Source organism: Plecotus auritus (assembly GCF_963455305.1).
Source record: "Plecotus auritus genome assembly, chromosome: 1".
Taxonomy (NCBI): domain Eukaryota; kingdom Metazoa; phylum Chordata; class Mammalia; order Chiroptera; family Vespertilionidae; genus Plecotus; species Plecotus auritus.
The window spans coordinates 202,537,032-202,557,041 of record NC_137770.1 but is presented as its reverse complement, the minus strand read 5'-3'; the positions used below and the strand labels follow the sequence as shown (position 1 = coordinate 202,557,041).

The window sequence follows — 20,010 nt, the reverse complement described above, 5'->3', positions numbered from 1 at the left end:
CACAAATGATACTATGGTTTGGATTTGCTTTAAAATTAATGAAGGTGATTAGTATTAAGGATTGTAAGAGAACAGAAAAGGAAATTCAAAAGCTCTAAATGTGTGCACGCAAGTGTGTGCGCGCTTAACCTCTCAGAGTGGCAAAGAACAGTTGCTAATACACTGTCAGTGAGGCTATGGGGAAATGGGCACTTGCACTGCTAGTGCAAACTAAGAAAAAATATACAGATATAAATTTCATTTGATATAAATTACAAGTGCACATATTCTGACCATTTATCCTACAGAGAGAAATTTATGTATGTACAAAATGACAAATTTATACAAGGCAATTCACTTCAGCATTATAATAGCAAAAGATTGGAAACAATTTATATGTTCATTAGTAAGGGACAGGTTCAATTGCATACATCCATAGTGTATAATCACTTTTAAAAAATGAGGGAAGCCTTGGACGGTAAAAGCCTCATCCCGTACACCAGGTGGCATGTTCGATTCTCGGTTGGGGCGCGTGCAGGAGGCAACTGACCAATGTCTCTGTCTCTGTCTCTCTCTTTCTCTGTCCTTGCCTCTAAGATTAATAAAAAATAAAAAAATTAAAATCAAAAAAAGAGGAAAGATTTTGAATAATGACATCAAATGATCTTTAGGATATATTAAATGAGAAAAGGGTTCAGAATAGTATGTATAGTATGCTATAAAGAAATGAAAATGTTGCCCTAGCTGGTTTGGCTCAGTGGGTAGAGTATTGGACTGCGGACTGGAAGGTCCCGGGTTCGATTCCAGTCAAGGGCACATGCTCTGGTTGCGGGCTCGATCCCCAGTAGAGGGTGTGCAGGAGGCAGCCAATCAATGATTCTCTCTCATCATTGATGTGTCTATCTCTCTCTCCCTCTCCCTTCCTCTCTGAAATCAATAAAAAAAAACTTTAAAATAAAAAAAAGATGAAAATGTTTATTATATTTGCTTATCTATACAGTAAGTATCACTGGAAGTTTACATTAGAAAGTGATGACAGGGCTGCCTAAGGGAATAAGTGGCTGAAGTACAGGATCAGAGGAAGTACACCCCTTCATATCTCTAGAATATTATTTCCTTCAAAAAATAAAATATAAACAATTTAAAAAATTATCTTGTTTATTTTTCATATCATCAAGGTTTAAACACCAAATAAAACCTTCTTATATCCCCTTCCTAAAATGAAGAAAACCACCCAACTAAAAAACTGGGCAAAAGATCTGAACAGACACTTCACTAAAGACAATATGAAGATTCAAATCTATAAAAAGATTCTCAACATCTTATGACACTATGGAATCACAAAATAAAAGGAGATACCACTACACACTTATTACAATAGCTCAAATTCAAAACACTGAGAACACCAAATGCTGACAAGGATGAGTTGCTACAGGAAATGGTACTCATTGCTGGTAGGGATGTAAAATGGTACTGCCAGCCGCCTTGGAAGCTAGTTTAGCATTTCTTATTAAAACTAAAGTCTTACCATGTGATCCAGCAATCCCACTCCCTGGCATTTACCCAAGTGAGTTAAAATACTATGTACACACAAAAACCTACACATGACTGTTTATAGCAGCTTTATTCCCTTCGTACAAACTTCAAAGAGTATCTTCTAATCTGCTGAATCAGGAGGGAAAAGTCCATTCCTACCACGTTAGAGCAATATTTTTGAAAGACAATGGAACTTAGGCCTGCCTCTACTGCTGAAATACCATTCTGCTCTATAATGTGTCCTACCAATTGAATATAAACCCTTTCACATGATTTAGGGGAAACTATGAAAACAAAAGAATGTTTTAAATTGTAAAATGAGTAGGATGCAACCCAGAGAAAAATCCCCAAATGAGATTCTGCTGAGGAATGGTTTAGGGCAGAGGATGCCAATAGGGCATTTGACTAATAAGCAGGGCCCTTGCCTCAAAATGTCATGAGGATGGAAGTGCTTTCTCCTGCTGCTTCCTCCCCACTCTGCAGGTATATCCAGGCTTCAGAGACTTCCGCTCCATAGCTGACTCAGTCTTCCTCCTACCTGGCAGAAGCCACCTTCATCCAGGCAGAGAGGGACAAATACTCTGGGTTCTGCTTCATTCTCTGGCATCAGTGAGTATCTCAGATCAGATAACAATCTAGCAATTTCCTCCTTGGTATCTACACAAAAACCTACACTTTGATAAGCTTCCTTATCAGAGTCCTCCCTTACAGCTCCTTGAGAAGTAGCTAACTAAAGCAGTATATGGGTAACCTGGCCATATCCAATCTGGCAATTTTTATAGTTTTCCCATAAAGATTATAAAGACATAAATAGAAGAGAAAACCTCTGTCATTACTTATTTCAATAGCAACTGATAACCCAGTTTTGTCAAATTTTGGGAAAGAGAAATATGTCTTTTGATTGGATAGAAATAAAAGATCACTTTTATTCTATCATGTGCTTTTTGACACATGCTTTTTTACACCTGCCTTCTCAGCAAGCATTCATTTAGTAGCCTAAATTATGAGCAATAACTTGCTAAAGGGAGGCTAGGAAAAATACATGAATTCGTAAGACTTCCCATTAATGGCCACCTTTTTACTGAGAGCTCAGCCACTAGTGTGGCAGGAAGATACACCCTTTCCAGCTTACCCACACCACACAACACTTTAAGGCTTTTGCTCTCATTCTTTTCCCAGAGATATGCAAATGAAATTCATTAGCTCCAAAATAAAGTACTTGCAAATGAATTAATTCTTCACCACCCCCAATCCCAAAAGACCCTACAGATTTTTTCCACAGCAAATTGGATGCCTACCGCTAAAGGGAGAGAGAAAAGATCACGTTCTAGCAGATCATACAGCTACAGACACCAGTTTGCACAGCTCAGTACACATATATGAAAACGTATTTCCATCTAAGTAGTAATGCTGAAGCTGTTAAACTGGGTAAGTCATGTTCTTATTGGATGACAAACACAACTGAAAGTTAATCATGTTTCCTTATAATAATATACCAGGACTTGATGTAATAAAAATATATTTGGTTTATCCACACACTCCAAAATAAATACTCTTAGGTAATCTGCCTGAACCAAGCTTTCATTTATTAACTATTTACAGTACAGTGATTTTGTATCTAAGCTGGTAATCAAAGATGGTTATGTACTGAGTGAGAGAAGACATAATCTCTCTTCCAAATATCACCTCTCAGAAATCTGGACTAATTCGATTTTAAGATCTAGAATTGCATCTCTTGGTAACTACATAGCAGTAGTGACCCTGAGAACAGGAACAAGGCAAAGAAAGTATACAGGACTTTGATTCTCCTACACAGGTGCACATAAAATTAGTTTATTAATGACTACATTTTCAAGCCAGCCATTTTGATCCAATATTTAAATAACAAGCTATTTAATATGAAAGCAGAATGTACTGCCACAATGTGACAGAAGTACAGCTTTATCCATAAACCCTTCACACAATTATACATTAAATGCTATTTTTATTTAAGCAAGGCACCCCTACTTGTTCTAAAATATGGGATGTGCTACCCCACTGAAAAAGCAAATGAAGGGACTTAGGTTTTTTCCTATCTAAAGCTGGTTTAAATTCAAGTGAAGCCATTAGGTCCTTAGGGACTGTTTTGAGATGTCACTTCACAGTTTTGAGACTAACACCCCTAATGTTTACCCAAAACCAAAAAAGGGGGTCAGGGAATGGGGATGTGTTCAGACAACATTTAAGTTGAGACTAGAATTCCCTCCTAAAGCACACAGGCACTATGTTAAATGCCAGCAGCACAAGCTTAGAAAGGCCAAACATTTCTAAAGATGTGACACTGCCAAATAGTTGTCCATTATACTAACCAATGGTATTTATTTTTTTGTCTCAAATCTTTTTTTTTTTTTTTTTTTTTTACATTCCTACCCCTTAAGCCATCAATACACCTAAAATTATAACTACTCTACCAAACCATAATGATTCAAAGGTCTGAAACCTTTCTTTGCTTTGGTGAGTATTTGGTTAAAATAAATCAGCATTTTATTCCATAGGAAGTTTATATCAGAGCTCTCAAAAAAATCATTTTTAAAATGGGAGGAAGATTTTAAAGGACAGTGCTGAATAAAAATATGCAGTCTTTATATTGGATAACATAATCTCTATGAAAACAAATTATTTAATCATAAAATAAAGACCAGATTTGTAAATCAGATCCTATCATGGACAGTTTAAACAAAACTTAAATTTGTGTTTTATTTAATTCCAAACTGAATCTTCCCTTTTTCTTTCTAAACAGTCCACTACGGAATTTTTCTTAAGCAATTAACCCAAAACCCCCATATCCTTTCTCTAACAACTGCTGCTAAAACACTGGAACTGTATATCCCATATCCAAGAAAGAAGTGCAAATGAAATGCTTCTTGCTTCATCCTGAAAATAAAACAAAAGGTACAGCACATTTACTATAAACGAAAAAGGGTTGAACATGTTCCCATATCATTTAAAATAACCAATTCAGTAATTTTTTCTTTCCAATTTCATGCAACCTATCTGAAAAATCAATTAAGTTGAGATAAAAAAATTAGTTAGGCATCAGTATTTATAGCCTGGTATGAAGATAGGGAGCCTTTTAAAGTGGAGCACAGAATATATTTTACACAGATTTTAGCTAATGTAAATACATAGTATCAGGAGATTGTGGTATTTTACATCCAAAAACAGCCCATGACAACTATTATAAAGAAATGTCCCAGGTGTTTTCAAAATCTCATTGAGTATCTACCACTACATGTAGAAAAATGATTACAATGAAATATATTAAAAGATTTGCCCTGGTCAGTGAGGCTCAGTTGGTTGGAGCATCATCTTGTACACCAAAAGGTGACAGGTTTGAGTCCCAGTCAGGCACATACCTAGGTTGCGGGTTCAATCCTGGGTCGGGGAACTTAAGGGAAGCAACCAATCAATATTTCTCATACTGATGTTCTCTCTCTCTCTCTCTCTCTCTCTCTCTCTCTCTCTCTCTCTCTCTCTCTCTCAAATCAATAAAAACATATCCTTGGGTGAGGATTAAAATATATATATAAAGATTTTATATAAATACTAGAGGCCCGGTGCACGACATTCGTGCACTGGGGCGGGGGTCCCTCAGCCCAGCCTGCACCCTCTCACAGTCTGGGACCCCTCAGGGACCCTTAGCGCTGCTGCAGAGATGGGAGAGGCTCCCGCCACCGCTGCTGCGCTCACCAGCCAAGAGCCCAGCTTCTGGCTAAGCGGCGCTCCCCCTGTGGGAGCACACTGACCAGGGGAAAGCTCCTGCGCTGAGCATCTGCCCCCTGATGGTCAGTGCATGTCATAGCGACTGGTCATTCCATCGATTTGCATATTAGGGTTTTATTATATAGGATGATGTGTGTGTGTGCGTGCGTGCGTGTGTGTGTGTGTGTGTGTGTGTGCGTATATGTGTGTGTGTGCGCGTGTGTGTGTGTATATATATATGTATAAAAAGACTTTATAGGGGGGAAAAAAGAAAAATACCATATAACATTTAGTCAAGAGAAAAGACATCAAGACATATTTAGATTTGTCACATGTAAGTTAACCCTATGAAATCATAAACTTCCTAGTACAACCATTTTCATAACATCACTTTAGGAAAAGAAACAGTGGTACATTAAGTGTACATATCACTGGTATACTCTGGTTTCAAATGTATCACTTTAAACATTTTAAAAATATCTTAGAAATGAGGAAATGTGCTCAAAGTTTTTATAGAAAGAAAAACAAATGCAAGCACATTGCCAGTGTATTATGATTTATAGCTATTAAAGGTGAAAAATTATTTTTCAGCTCACAGAATGATGAATGTTGAGAAAAAATGCAAAAATCCTATATATGGGGAAAATACTCAAAGCCACTATCTATACATATAAAAGCCTAAGCAACCATTCAACCATGCGACCGGTCGCTATGACGCGCACTGATCACCAGGGGTCAGATGCTCAACGCACAGGATTGGGCTCCCTCCTGTCTGGATTGGGCCTGCAGGGATCGGGCTCCCTCCTGTCTGAATCGAGCCCCCCACCCCCCACCCCGTCTGGATCTGGCTGGTGGGGATCTGGCCTGTGGGGATAAGGCTCCCCCCTATCTGGATTGGGCCTATGGGGATCAGGATGAAACAGTTTCGCCAACATCCCCCAAGGGGTCCCAGATTGCGAGAGAATGTAGGCCAGGCCAAGGGACCCCACCGGTGCACAAATCCATGCACTGGGCCTCCAGTCTATATATACAAAAGCCTAAGCGACCGAACAACCAGTCGCTATGACACACACTGACCACCAGGGGGCAGACGCAGGAGCTGCCCCCCCTGGTGGCCAGTGTGCTCCCACAGCCAACCTCCCGCGGCCCCTACCCCTGGCTGGCCAACCTCCCACAGTCCCTCCCCCGCCAACTGGCTGGCCCCAATGACCCCAATAAGGGCCTCCGGCCAACCTCCTGTGGTCCCTCCCCGGCTCAGGCCGGCCAACCTCCCGTGGGCCCTCCCCCCCCACCCAACCTCCCGCAGCCCCAATTGGCCCCTATCGCCGGCCAGGCTGAGGGACCCTACCCGTGCACAAATTCATGCACTGGGCCTTTAGTACAATCATAATAAATTCTGTTTCCCAGGAGAATTCCACTCCTTACAGTGATGCTTCAATTATCATGATCAGTTTCATCTTTATTAAAGAGAACAGTTTCCACCATATTACAAATTAATAAGTTAATGATTAATTTATCAATTGAAAACAGTTTCCACAATTGGACCTCTTGAGTTTACCTTATTATCTGGAGTCCCTGGAAGTCTTATTTTCCCTTTGGACATGAATTCAGGAACAATTCAATATACCTATGCTCTGAGAATGACAAAAAGAGATTCATTTCAAAAAGCTGAAAAGGCAGAAATAATATCATATAGCCTTTTTTCTCATAGTTCAGACAGAAACTCAAACCCTTTGTCCATTCGCTTTCTTAAACTAAAATATAAAACCAAATTAAATCCTAATTAACTTTGGATAGGAATATGAAGGATCATTAGCAGAAAAAAAATGCTTTTCATTACAGTATGTCTCATCCTTTTTACATTTAATTTAGTGGTAATGGCAGAGTACAATTTTTCCAAGGAAATATTCTAGGAAAAATCCAAAACATAAAAAGGCATTTGTAAGCAGACATGTATGAAAATGACTATGAAAACCATGGCAGTACTTACGAACATGGGACCGATCCTTGAGCATAGCTGCAACAGCATCCTCATGGGTATCGAAGTGCACATCAGCTTCTCCAGTGGCCTTCCCACTGGAACTGTATTCCATGGTGATTCTAACAGGCTTCAGTGGAGCAAAAAACTAAACAACAAACAAATGAAGCCAAAAGGAACATAATGGTACTAGGTCCAATTTCTAGAAGTCTAGTAGTTCTGCATTTTCCTTTCAGGCTTTGATTCATACACTTCAATTTTTTTTTTTTATTTTTTTTTAGGAAATATCTTCTACCATCCCTTCTGGCTTTTCTGATCTTCTTAGAACTCCAAGTTCATTTCAAATATCTGGTCACAGACAACTTATACTATAAATACAATACCATGCAACAAATGGTTCTCGATGTGCTTTTTATACCAACAAAGACCACTTTTATTATTCCTCCCACACACATCCTTCCACTTCTAAGGACTATCTGTATATACTACCACATATACTTTATTTCTTAATAATTCAATTTTACCATTTTTTCATCAGGCATGTACCTGATAGCCATTTATCAACACTACATAACAGAGCTACCACACTGAACAATTGTCATTCCAAACCAAAGCAACAAAATGTAATGCCTTAATGAGACTGCAACCTTCATTTAGGTGACAATTTGATACCTATCAGGCTTCTTGAAATAATAAAGACAACTCTAAGGCTCACTAACTGAAAACTCTAGGTTTGAATCTATCTTAAGTTTATGCCCTCAAGTTCATGAAGTCAGTAAGTACTTTGTTGTTTTAGCTTTCCATTTTATACAGTACCTATCATGAAATAAAAATATCCTTAAAATTTTTTCCTCAAAAAAGTTAGGGAATCATAACGCCACATGGCTACATGGTCTAACGAAAGCTCCAAGCACTTAGGAGTACTGAATTCTTGTCTAGGACCTAACTGCTCTGTGGCCACTTCCTCTGGGTCTCAGCTCACTAAACTCAAAACTGAAGAGGTTGAACCAATTTAGAGGAAATCCACTTTCTTTGAATACTAAACCCACATCATACTATTGTGCATCAAAAAAATCCTCTCATCCACTATACATGTCACCTAAAATGCAATAAAACCCATACTTCTCAGGTTCAGAGAATAAAACAAGCCTCCACAACTATGGAGAGGTAAATCGTACTGTCCAAAGATACTCCAGAAATACTGTATCTTCTTCTCTACCTTCCTGAAATTAATAGAAGCTCCATTTTAAAACTTTTACTCTAACCCACTGAGATTAGATATCTTACTGCCACACACGTTTATAATGTCTTGGGCATTGGCTTGGAAAGGCAATCCTCTCATATGAACAAAATGTAGTGAAGATGTAGTTCCAAAATCACCAGGCTCCGGAAGCTTTTCTGACATCTCCTTAGGCAATTCTGAAAAGTGGAACAAAAAGCACCGTCAAGAGCATAAAAGCTTCAAGAGTCATTAACAGATTACAATTAGGTATGACATTTATGTCAAAATCCTTAATGCCTCTTGAACCAGTAAGGAAGAAGGACTTCAATTTTGAAAGCCAAAATGATCTGAAATTTCTGCCTTCTTACAAATAACACCTGAACACCCATAAGAATTTAGTGCCAAGGGCAACCCTTTTTGGGACCCTTTTCGCCTGCCCAAAGCTCTACTCTTGATGTAATAAACTTCGCTTCGCTTAAAAATTTAGTGCCTCAATCCATGACCAGATTCCAAAAGAACATCTTATATAATAAAAGCCTAATATGCTAAATGTGCGGTCGACAGGTCGGTCGTTCAACCAATCAAAGTGTAATATGCTAACGATATGCTAAGACTGATCAACCGCTCACTATGACATGCACTGACCTCCAGGGGGCAGACGCTCTGACCAGTAGGTTAGCTTGCTGCTGGGGTCTGGCCGATTGGGACTGAGCGAGATGGACCAGACAGGCTCTGGAGCCCTCCCACGGTCCCTCCCTGGCTGGCTAACCTCCCATGTCCCTCCCCAGCCCCGATTGTGCACCAGTGGGGTCCCTCGGCCTGGCCTGTGCCCTCTCACAACCCGGGACCCCTCAGGGGATGTCAGAGAGCTGGTTTTGGCCCCATCCCACAGGCCAGGCCGAAGGACCCCACTGGTGCACGAATTCTAGGCCTCTAGTCTTTCTATAATAAGAGAGAGTGGGGAAAAATGATTATTAATGAAAAAAATCAAGGAAAAAGTAATTTTCTGGGTTATAAGCACTGAAAATTAAATAAATATGGTAACAGGATAATCCCAGGGCACCAGTTTAAAAAGGATTTAGCAAACTTCAAAGATTTCAAATGTTGCTTTGGGTTAGGAATAAAAGAAATAATTAAATACAGAGGCAAACAAAACTCCTTACTTCAGTCAACATTCCTGCTTTCTACCTATATCTTTTCCCACCTTAGTTTTAAATATTGACATTTAACTTCCTGGTTTTATTTGTGCCACCAGCTTATCTGATGTAGGATCTACAAAAGTTATTAAATTTTAAAAACCTATGAAATAATTAAGGCTTTCTGCATATATTCAAAGCACATACTACACTCAAAGACATATTAAATCTTTAATTCAATTCCCTTCTCCAATAGTCTTAAATTTCATACAAATTGTAAATATATATATATATATATTTTTTTAACAAATATCAAGACATACAAGATAGACCCAATGAGTCTCAACAAGAGGCAGATCCTTACCAATTTCTTTCTCACTTTCATAAGCTGTCATAGGTCGAATATCCTCATTTACTTCCTGTTCTTCAAAGACCACATCTGGCTCAGTTATATACTTAGCTGTAGGAGATGCCATTTTCTTTCCCTTATGAGAACCAATATGTGTTCGAACTTCATTCCTTCTGCTTGGAAATATCTCTATATATCTATGTCAAAGCAAGAGAACATCACAAATGGTGCAAAGCAATTTTACAATGAACTCATTTAAAATAAAACATGCATATATAGTATTTCCAATAGCTTATGAAACACAAGTGTCCAAAGATAACAGGTGATAGTAAGAACAGAGATTATTAGCCCATGTAAAAGTACTCTTAACAGAACAGATCACTGATTTAATCCTCCCCAAGGTGAGTTTTCTTCATATACATTTGAACAACATTTTTACCCTGTTCTGCTTCACGAGAACAACTATGCTATAGTTAATCGTGTGTATGCAAAGAATTGATCTGGTAAGAAGAGTTTTGTTTTCCACAGGTGGTTAACAATCTATGGAAGCTTTAAAATTCAATTCTGTGAAAATTAATCATATTCGTGTAAGAGATTAAGTCACAGTATATGAGGAGCTAACTTCCTTCAGAACTTCATTAAGAGTTTATTTAATGAGAATTCATGAACATTTAAATGTCAATTCTGATCTGCTTGGCAGTGAGACTCTATTACATCTAAGCTTCTGGATCTAATTTTCTTTTTCTCAACACTGCTTTTCCAAATCAGGTTATTAAGCTTGAAGTGTAAAAATCATTTTATATAAAGACCTATAAAGATTAGGTGGGCACCATTTCTTAATTTATTAAGAGTTCTACATTGCCTTAACATTCCCACATAAAATAACTTTGGTGTGTTCCAAGATACATTATAATATGAAGAGTGCTGAAAGAAAAAGGGGAGGGATGTTGCTTTGCATACTTTTTTCACTTGAAACAAATTTAATAAAGACCTTTGAACCAATTATATAAGTAATTCTGAAATACAATGGCTTTGGATTGGCTTTTTTGAGTACTCCTCCAAAATTAAAGTTAAAACATAAAAGAAGCCACCCATCACTCTGTGCATCCTAAGGTGATGTGATATAGTCTACAGAATCATCTACAGAGTATCCACATCAAAATGTTAACTTGAACCAATTCAAGACTTTAGCTCTCGCTTCCAGTTTCCAGGAGTAATACAGGATACAAAGGAACAAGTTAAATGACACCATGAGGATGCAATAAGATAAAAATAGGACATGAGACACTGTACAGGACATCTGTCCCAATTTCTTCAAAAGTCAATGACATTTATAAAGGGAGAGGGAATAAAAAAATAAAGAAGGGGATTTGCTCTACTTTAAGAACTGCAGACATAATAGTCAAATACAGTGTGGGTCATGTCTAGATTTTGGTGCCAAAAAAAAAACAATTGTAATGATATATTAGGTATAATTAAGATAATGTGATTATGGATCCACATTAGATAAGTTGTTGGTAATTTTGTTAGATGTGATAATATTGGGGTCATGTAAGAAAAGTATTTTTTTAATTGATTTTAGAAAGGGGGGGAGAGAGAGAGAGAGAGAGAGAGAGAGAGAGAGAGAGAGATGCATCTATCAGTTGCCTCTCACACGTGCCCGACCAGGGATGGAACCCATAACCACTGGGAATCGAACCCGAGATCTTCTGGTGCACGGAAGGATATTCCAACCGAGTCACCCAGCCAAGGCAAAAAACTATATTTTATAGATGCATACTGAAATAACAGATACAGCAAATTACCACGTCAATGACTTGTTAATCTAAATGAAAGGCATTTGAAAGCTCATCATACTACTCCCTCTACTTTTCTGTTTAGATCACCTGACATTCATATTACAGTGCATTCCTCAAAATGACCCAATGTATGATACTCCTGCGTCACTAGTATCTACCTTACTCACCGGTTACCAATTTCTTCCCTGTGTTTCAATAGGGCTTGGTTGGCCATTTCTGGTTCTTCAAACTGCACATAGGCTTCTCCTGTCTTTCTTCTCCCTCTATAGTCCATCACAAAAGTAATGTCTACTATATTCAGTCCTAGGACACCAAAAGAAATTATCACAAATTAGTGCTAACAGGAACTTTTTATACTTAAAATTAACTCATTCATTCACATACTAATTTTTTTACTTTATTAGTAAAATTTGAGATCCATTTTGCCAGTCCCAAAACTAAGATAGCTAATTGAAAGAAAATTATTATGCAGCCAAAAACTAGTAACACCTACACATCTGTATTTCCAGAATGTTTAGGGTCCAAGCAGTTCATGTAAAACACAATTCTCTTCCTATCTTTTTCTGCCATTATGTAATAGGAGAAATAGAGATTTAGACTAACATCACTACTAATGTAACAATGCATATCTTACAGCTATGAATTCTAATTCATATGAATTGTTAGCCTTAATATGGACACTGTTATGAGAAACACTTATGTAATTCATAAATACTGGAAATCCGAATGAAGAGTTCTCCCCTAAAGAACCTAATATAACTGCATGCAGTTACCTAGGAAAAGGAGACAATGCGGGGAGGGGGAGGGCATATGAGGCTCCAAACATGATAAAACTGAAAAGCACCTGCAAAGAAGTCTATAATGTCTTTCTCATTGCAACTGTAAGGAAGTCCTCTCAAGCGAACCACACCATCATTTACCACAGGGGAAGATTTAACCTGCAGGCTCTTCATTAAGGCATCCACATCTTCATTGTTTATCTCATATACTACAAAGCAAATGCACAAAAGACATATCAAATTTACATAACAAAGGAATACGCCTTTTTAAAAAAATGTATCAAGAATTTTAAAACTAGTATTTTTTTAATCTTTATGTACTTCTCTGGAGAAAATAACATGACATTTATTGACTATTTATATGTGCCAGGCGTCATTCATTTAAACATCACAATTTGTGAGATAAACTTGGTCAACATCTTCATTTTATAGATAAGAAACAGAGATGATCTCTGCGCTTCATTTTTGTACCCTGAAAAAGGGTATATTCATAATATCTAACTACTTCACTATTGCTCAGGATCAAATGAGACTGCCTTGGAGAGTACAAAGTCTTATGTAATGATCCTGAAAAGCCACAAGGTGACTTCACGTACCTTCCACATACCGCTGCCCCATGTACAAGCGGTGCTTTTCTAAGGCTTTCTGCACATCCTGCTCTGACTCCATTTCAATCAAGGCATCACCTCTTCGTTTGCCATCTCTATTTAACAGGAAGTGTATTCCATTCTCACCATTACGGATTCTGCAGTCTAAAAGAATGTGAATAAAAATCAATTAAAACCAGAAATCAATTATACGAGCCACTAGAATGCAATCTACCAACACCAAAACAAGAACCAAAATGCCTGCCATATTCCTAACACAAGCCCCCATCACTGAAGCTGTCCAAATGCCAATGAGGTGGTAATCTCTAAAAAGTTCCACGTGAAAAAGATAAGCAAACTTTACCACATACATAAGTTTATGGTCTCCTGGTCATTAAATGGCAATTTAAACTAGGATCAACAAAAAAATGTATTATGTCCTTCTCAATGCTTCTATGGTTATGTTTATGCGTAAGTGTCTTCTTTTGTTACAATCACAACCAGAAAAACTCTAAAATATCTCCTGTAAGAATAATTTTGCTACCATAATTTAACTTTTCTTCTTTTTTATTACTATGAAAAGACATTCCCTATTGCATACTTCTTATAATGGGAGCAAGTGGAAGATATAAATGACTTTATACAATGCTTGACCACACAATGCTATACATATTAAGGTACTTGGTATAGGTTACATTATTTTTACAACATTTAAGGTAGCATCTTCTAAAACTCTCTTAAAAGGAAAATTAAGAATCAGTCAGATATAGAAATAAAAAAACTAGCCACAGATATGTAACCCTCCAAACATATTAAGGAAACTATGCCACTTGATACTAAGTGATCATGTATTTTAAATGTATGTTTTGCATAAAGAGCTACTCAACCCATGTTCCCGCTAACATATTTCCACTAACACGTTTGGCTTTTTGATCTGTGCATATCAAAACTTCAGAGAAAACTGGTTTTATGTATTAAATCTTAGTCCTAGCATTTAACTTTTTGTTGTTTTAACATTAAATTTTTTGTTGCATTCAGTCTTTAAACCTGGTATATAAACAAATAGCACACATAGTGTCACTTGGTATGCACCAGTTGAGACAATTCTCAACCATCAAATAAGATGTTTATGGCATAGTTTAACTTGGATTTTGTGGGACTATCTTTTGCTCAGACAAAATTACACATTTAAAACATTACCTGAAAAAAAGCTAAGCACATCTTCGACAGTGCACGACCATGGTAATCCTTGAGCTCGAATCAGATAAACATCATCCACTTCCTCTCCTAACTTGGATGGAGGCAATTCATACTCAGGGGGAGGTGGAAGGTCTTCCAGGTAGGTAGCTTTAGACTCCTTCCAAGAGAAATGAAGAAATATAAGATTTCTTTGACAACTTACTTAGAAAATGTTTACTTCTAGAAACTAGTGCTCTTGATGTTATTTTTAGGGGACAGATACTATTTCAGAGGCAAGAAGTAAGATTCACCAACCTAACTCATCCTGTTTTGGCTTAAATTGAACATCCTAAAAGTAGCAAGCAGGTATATATCCTAATGGCTTGGCAGGACACAAATTTTATTCCGGCCTTGTTTTGAAATTCTTCAGTCCCAAATTGCACCTAGTAGTGTTTTTGTTAAGGTAGAACTAGAGGGGTCCTTTCAATTTGACAAATATGTGATTGCCTACTACTCACCGTGAACGATATTTATGCCCTCATCTCAAAAAGTTTACCATCCGTCAAACTTCAGAGGGAAGCAGAGGGAAGGTAAGGGAGTGTGGGAGCAAGGGGGAGAGATCAACCAAAGGACTTGTATGCATGCATATAAGCCTAACCAATGGACACAGACACCAAGGGGGGTGAGGGCATGAGTGTGTGTGGGGGGGGGGGGGCAATGGGGAGATAAGGACGCATATGTAATACCTTAATAAAGAAAAAAAAAGTTTACCATCTACACCCTGGCCGGTTGTTGCTCAGTGGTTAGAGCATGGCCTGCGCACTGAAAGGTCTCAGGTTTGATTCCCAGTCAAGGGCACATACCTGGGTTGTAGGCTCAATCCCCGGCCCTGGTCAGGGCTTGAGTGGGAGGCAACCAATTGATGTGTCTCTCACATCGATGTCTCTCTTTCTCTCTCCCTCTCTCTCTGTCTACCTTCCTCCCTCCCTCCCTTCCATTCTCTCTAAAAAGAAATGGAAAAAATATCCGTGGGTGAAGATTAACCAAAAAAAAAAAAAAAAACAAGTTTACCATCTACACTAAGACAAGCATACAAGATGAGATGCTTTAATGCTGTAATATACATCATAAGAATTCAAAACAGAGCACTAACAGAAGAAGCCATGAGATGGACCTTGAAGGACAGACTTCTGACAGATATAAAGGAAAGGGCGTTCCAGTTTCAGATGTGAGGGGAGGAAGCAATATGAACTAGAGCCCATTTGCAAAACAGCAATAATCCCATTTGACTAAACCGTAGGGTCCAATTATGGGCCAAGGAAGATGAGCTGGCAAAAGGAACTTGGCACCATTTAGCAGAAGGACTTGAGTGTGTCTCCTTAACCTGGTAGGCAAAGGGGGGTTAATAAAAGACATTTAGGAGTGGGTAAGTCAACAAGACAGCAGGATGCTTGGAAAGATTAATCTGTCAACTGGTGTGCCAGACCAACTGAATAAGGAAAAGATCATCAAAGGCAATAGCTGTTGTGTGAGCTAACAGGAGCCTGAGAAATATGTAAAAACCGCTACTGCATTTTTACACAGGGGGCAGGGGGTGGAAGACGGTATGGGAGGATAAATGGTGATGGACAGAGACTTGACTTGGGGTGATGAACAGTTATAGAATTGTGTGCCTGAAAGCCTGTGTAATTTTGTTAACCAGTGTCACCCCAATACAATTTTTTTTAAAAAAAGGACTCCATTTTACAAAACTGCAAAAGTTGAAATTTAGCAAGATTCCAACAAGCACCATAACTGTAATAGGGAAGACAACTCAAGTTTTTAAGATTTGCACTTTACTGGGCTGAGGAAAGAGATTCCTTTGTACTCACACGGGTTCCATGAAGATGCGTGTCTAATTTTATGGACTCAGGGATAATGTACCGTTAGCAGAGGTCAAGAATGCAACCAGCACTACAATTAAAGTGGGTAAACAACTCAAGTGACTTGCACTCTACTGGGCTAAAGAGAGAGACGCTTCACTCCTTTGTACGTTCCCATCATTTTCCTGAAGACTTACATATAATTTTAAGAAGTCAATGACAAATGTAAGCAGTGTATCACACTAGTAGAGGCTCAACAGATATCATTATAGAAAAAAAAAAAGAGTAGCCAGCTCACAAAGGCTTATTAGAGATAGTGTGTGTTTTAATAAAGGTAGCATTCCCCAGTTTCCCAGAATTCCGTAAGATCACAAGATTATACAGAAAAGAGCAGCAGAAAGTATTGGGCCAGGATTCAAGTCAATTAGCTCAGCCCCTGGCAGACAGCAGCCATGCTGATAAGCCTCCCGGTTTCCCTGAGTTCGAGGAGAAGCACTAACTGAATTAAGACAAATAGGACCCGACGCAGCAGGAGCTGGATACTCCAAAAGTGTGGTGACATTTCCCAGATGCCACGTAACAAGCAGAAAGAAAGCTTCCTACAAGGCACAAAATATGTGCAATCTGAGTTCTCAAAGCACACACTGACTTTTAAAAAGAAAACAGTGTAGGCCCATTCCTAGATGCCCAAATCGTGGCCTCCGGTCCTAGACGTCCCCTCTTCTCGGCCCCCTCCCCCAATATCAGTCTCCAAACTGCCCTGTCGGCAGCGACCTGGGTCCTGAAGGACCTTCTGTCAGAGGAGGTGGAGGAGCAGAGGTGACCTTCAGTGGCCTGGGGCAGCCCGCCTTTCCCGGGGACACTACAGAGGGAGGCTGGGGACGAGCCTCCTTCCCCCACGAGCCCAGCCCACGCAGCCGTGGCGCGTGGACCTTCCCAGCAGCGGGCCGCGAGGCGCCCCGGTCCGCCCAGGCCTAGCGCACGGGCTGCGCGGAGACTCCCACCCTCCGCGGAGCCGGGCCCCCCACAACTCACAACCAGCCGGCGGAGGGCGACGGGGACGCGGGGTGGGGGCGTCAGCAGCCCCCCAAACCTACCATGGGCCGGCAGGAAACAGGCCTCAACCTTCACCCCCAGCCACACTTACACTGCCCCACCGACCAGAGGCTCAGGAGAACAAAACAGGGAGAAAACCCGAGGCCCGGGAGAGCGTCCCTTGTTCCGGGGCCCAATCGGAGGACGGGGCGGCCGGGGTGGGGGCGGGGGCGGCGAGCGCCGCGGGTCCCGGGCCGCGCACGCGGAGGTCGCGGGGACGCGGGCGCGCGGCCGGGGAGGGGACGGGGAAGGGTCTCGCGCGCGCCCCTCGCGGCGCCCACGCACCTGGCTGTAGCCCCGCGCCGGGCCCGCGGCCGCCGCCAGCGACTGCGGCAGCAGCGGGGCGCGCAGGGCCGGATAGGAGGCGGCGGCCGCGGCGGCGGCGGAGGTGGCCACGGGGGGAGGCCCCGCCAGCCTCCCGGCGGGAGCAGGCCCGGTCTGGAGGCCGCGCGTCTGAGAGGCGGCGGCCGCGGCGGCCCCGAGCAGCAGCAGCAGGCGGCGCCGGCCCGAGACGCCCGAAGGGAAGGAGCCGGCGGCCGAGTAGAAGGGCAGGCAGGCGGCGCCGGTGCGCCGGCAGCTGCTGCAGTTGCAGCCGCAGCCCCGGAGCAGCGCCCCGAGCACCCAGCGCGTCCCGGCCATGGACTCCGGAGGCGGCGCAGGGCCTGGAGGCGGCTGCGGCTGCAGCGCGAGCGGAGGGGAAGTGGAATCCAGGGCCGGGGAGGGGCACGGGGCACATGCGCCGCCGGCTCCGGGCAGCGGCGAGGCGGAGGAGAGCGCGCTGCTCCGCCCCGTCTCCGCCCTCGGGGCGGGGCTGCCGGCGGCCGGGGACTGGGTAGCGGCGTGGCCCAGGCCCAGCCACTCGCTCGTCTACCCGGTGGGGCTGAATCCCAAGTGGGCCAGGCGAGGGCTCTCCAGTTCTGAGTCCAGACGTGAACGCGGGTCCACGGACACCCGGTACTGTCTCCTCCGAACGCGTGACGTGAAGGGCACAAGGCTGTTTCTGGAAGGAATTGTGATACTCTGCTTATAAAAAATGTTGGGGAAATGCAGGAGGTTTAGTAGCCCCCACACTTGAGATATCTGCGGAAGGCCAACTTTCTTGTAAAATGAGATCGTTACTTACATGCTGACTATACATGCATATAACAAAGATAACGCCTCCCTTAATGAATTAGTGTATTCACAAGTGAACAGGCAGAAGTTCGCAAAAGAATTGGTTGTGCAGTTTTCCTCCTGTGGCCAGGAGCCAGCTCAGGTTAACAGGCAAAAGGGAGTTCTGAGGGTAAAAACAAACAAACAAACAAACAAAAAAAACAGAAAGAAGCTAAAATTTTGAACTTTTTTATTGTAGAAAATCTCAAAAGTACAATGAAGTTACCGAATTTCAGAAAATATCAACATTTTTAAAATATTGCTTCATCTATCCCCCCAAACATTTTTTTCTTTGCTGGGTCATGTCAATAAATCAGCCTTTCAGTATTCATCTTAGACTGATAAGGACTTAAAAACAAACAAACAGATATTCAGATTAATTGTTTTGAAGTATTCAAGATTATTGTGTTTAAATGATGGCCTGCTTTTAGGGAAAGAAAAGCTGGGTATTCCCCCCCAAAAAAAAACCTTTTCACACCAAAATATAAAAAAGCAATAACAGGGGGAAAAATCTGATCACTTGGCTCTGGATCTGAAGTATCAAAGAGGAGACTTCATCATCTGCAAAATTTAGAAATCCTAGAGATTTTTTTTTCTTAAATCTCCCTTTCAAGAAGGAAAATGGGTATCCCTTCCCAACAGATTATCACTATAAATCACGATTTAGGGATTCTGCCCATACTTACTCTTGTCTTCATTTTCTTTTTAAAAATATATCTTTATGACTTCAAAGAGGAAGGGAGAGGAAGAGAAAAAAACATCAGTGATGACAGAGATCGGCTGCCTCCTGCATGATGGGGGATGGAGCCCACCACCCAGGCATATGCCTTGACCAGAAATAGAATCATGACCTCCTGGTTCATAGGTTGATACTGAACCATTGAGCCACACCAGCTGGGCAAGGCGGAAGATTTGAGAGCTTTTTTTTTTAATTATTATTTACTTTTAGAGAGAAAGTAAGGGATTGAACCTGCAACCCAGGTATGTGTCCTGATGGGAATCGAACCCACCACCTTTTGGTGTACCGGAAGACACTCCACACCAGCAAGGGGAAGAGATTTTTTTAACGAGCTAGAATCAACAGGATTTGAAGCCAGGTTAGAGAGGGGGGTGGTGTTTTCTGTTATTGTTACTTGGAGTTGGGAAGAGTGGATGGGGATGACTTTTCATCCCTGGGAAAGTTTATAAATATATATATATATATATATATATATATATATATATATATATATGCAGAGTAGCACTGACAGGTGTCAGCCTACTCCTCTGACAAGAATTTCTGAGGTTGAGCTAGTCAAAATTGGTGAAAAGAAACACCAATTTGGGGGAGGATAAGGAGAAGGAAGGAGAAAAACAATAATCTCCCTTCACTAGGAAAGAATGTTCAAATGAAGCCCTCTTAGATCTAAAGAGCACATTATTGTGACCTGGGAGAGGAGCTGGATGGGGCTGGTTGTTCTGATATCTAATAAATAAATTAAGGAACTCACTTTATTGTCTCTGCTCCCAATTCTTAGAGGTGAACATACTTTTCTTCTGATATGCAATGAGGCTAAGTTCATCTCAAAGGGTTCCATTCCACAGCCTTCTTTGCATTTGAAAGAAACAAAAAAAAA

General features: G+C 40.8%; 1 protein-coding gene across 2 annotated transcripts; it reads right to left on the bottom strand.

The window, feature by feature from the left end:
• Positions 1 to 3,077: 3,077 nt before the first annotated feature.
• Positions 3,078 to 17,961, bottom strand: GRSF1 (G-rich RNA sequence binding factor 1). 2 transcript variants are annotated; one of them, XM_080641789.1, is made up of 10 exons: positions 17,528 to 17,961; positions 14,307 to 14,463; positions 13,116 to 13,271; positions 12,585 to 12,728; positions 11,908 to 12,043; positions 9,957 to 10,138; positions 8,532 to 8,653; positions 7,247 to 7,382; positions 6,815 to 6,890; positions 3,078 to 4,428 (listed from the first exon to the last, which is right to left on the bottom strand). In XM_080641789.1, the coding sequence occupies exons 1-9, from the start codon at positions 17,879 to 17,881 to the stop codon at positions 6,841 to 6,843; spliced, it is 1,437 nt and encodes a 478-aa protein (XP_080497915.1). In that variant the 5' UTR covers positions 17,882 to 17,961; the 3' UTR covers positions 3,078 to 4,428; positions 6,815 to 6,840. The 2 variants fall into 2 exon arrangements, with proteins under 2 accessions (XP_080497915.1, XP_080497914.1); XM_080641788.1 differs by lacking the exon at positions 17,528 to 17,961 and adding an exon at positions 17,245 to 17,483.
• Positions 17,962 to 20,010: the final 2,049 nt, after the last annotated feature.

What these genes read in the sequence shown, in the direction of transcription:
- GRSF1 (XM_080641789.1), bottom strand. Translation starts at nt 17,881, where the DNA reads ATGGCCGGGACGCGCTGGGTGCTCGGGGCGCTGCTCCGGGGCTGCGGC. An exon ending in TGAAAGTGAGAAAGAAATTG is followed by an intron (nt 8,654 to 9,956) that starts GTAAGGATCTGC and finishes TCCACTTTTCAG; the next exon opens with AATTGCCTAAGGAGATGTCA. An exon ending in ATGCCCAAGACATTATAAAC is followed by an intron (nt 7,383 to 8,531) that starts GTGTGTGGCAGT and finishes TTTGTTGTTTAG; the next exon opens with TTTTTTGCTCCACTGAAGCC.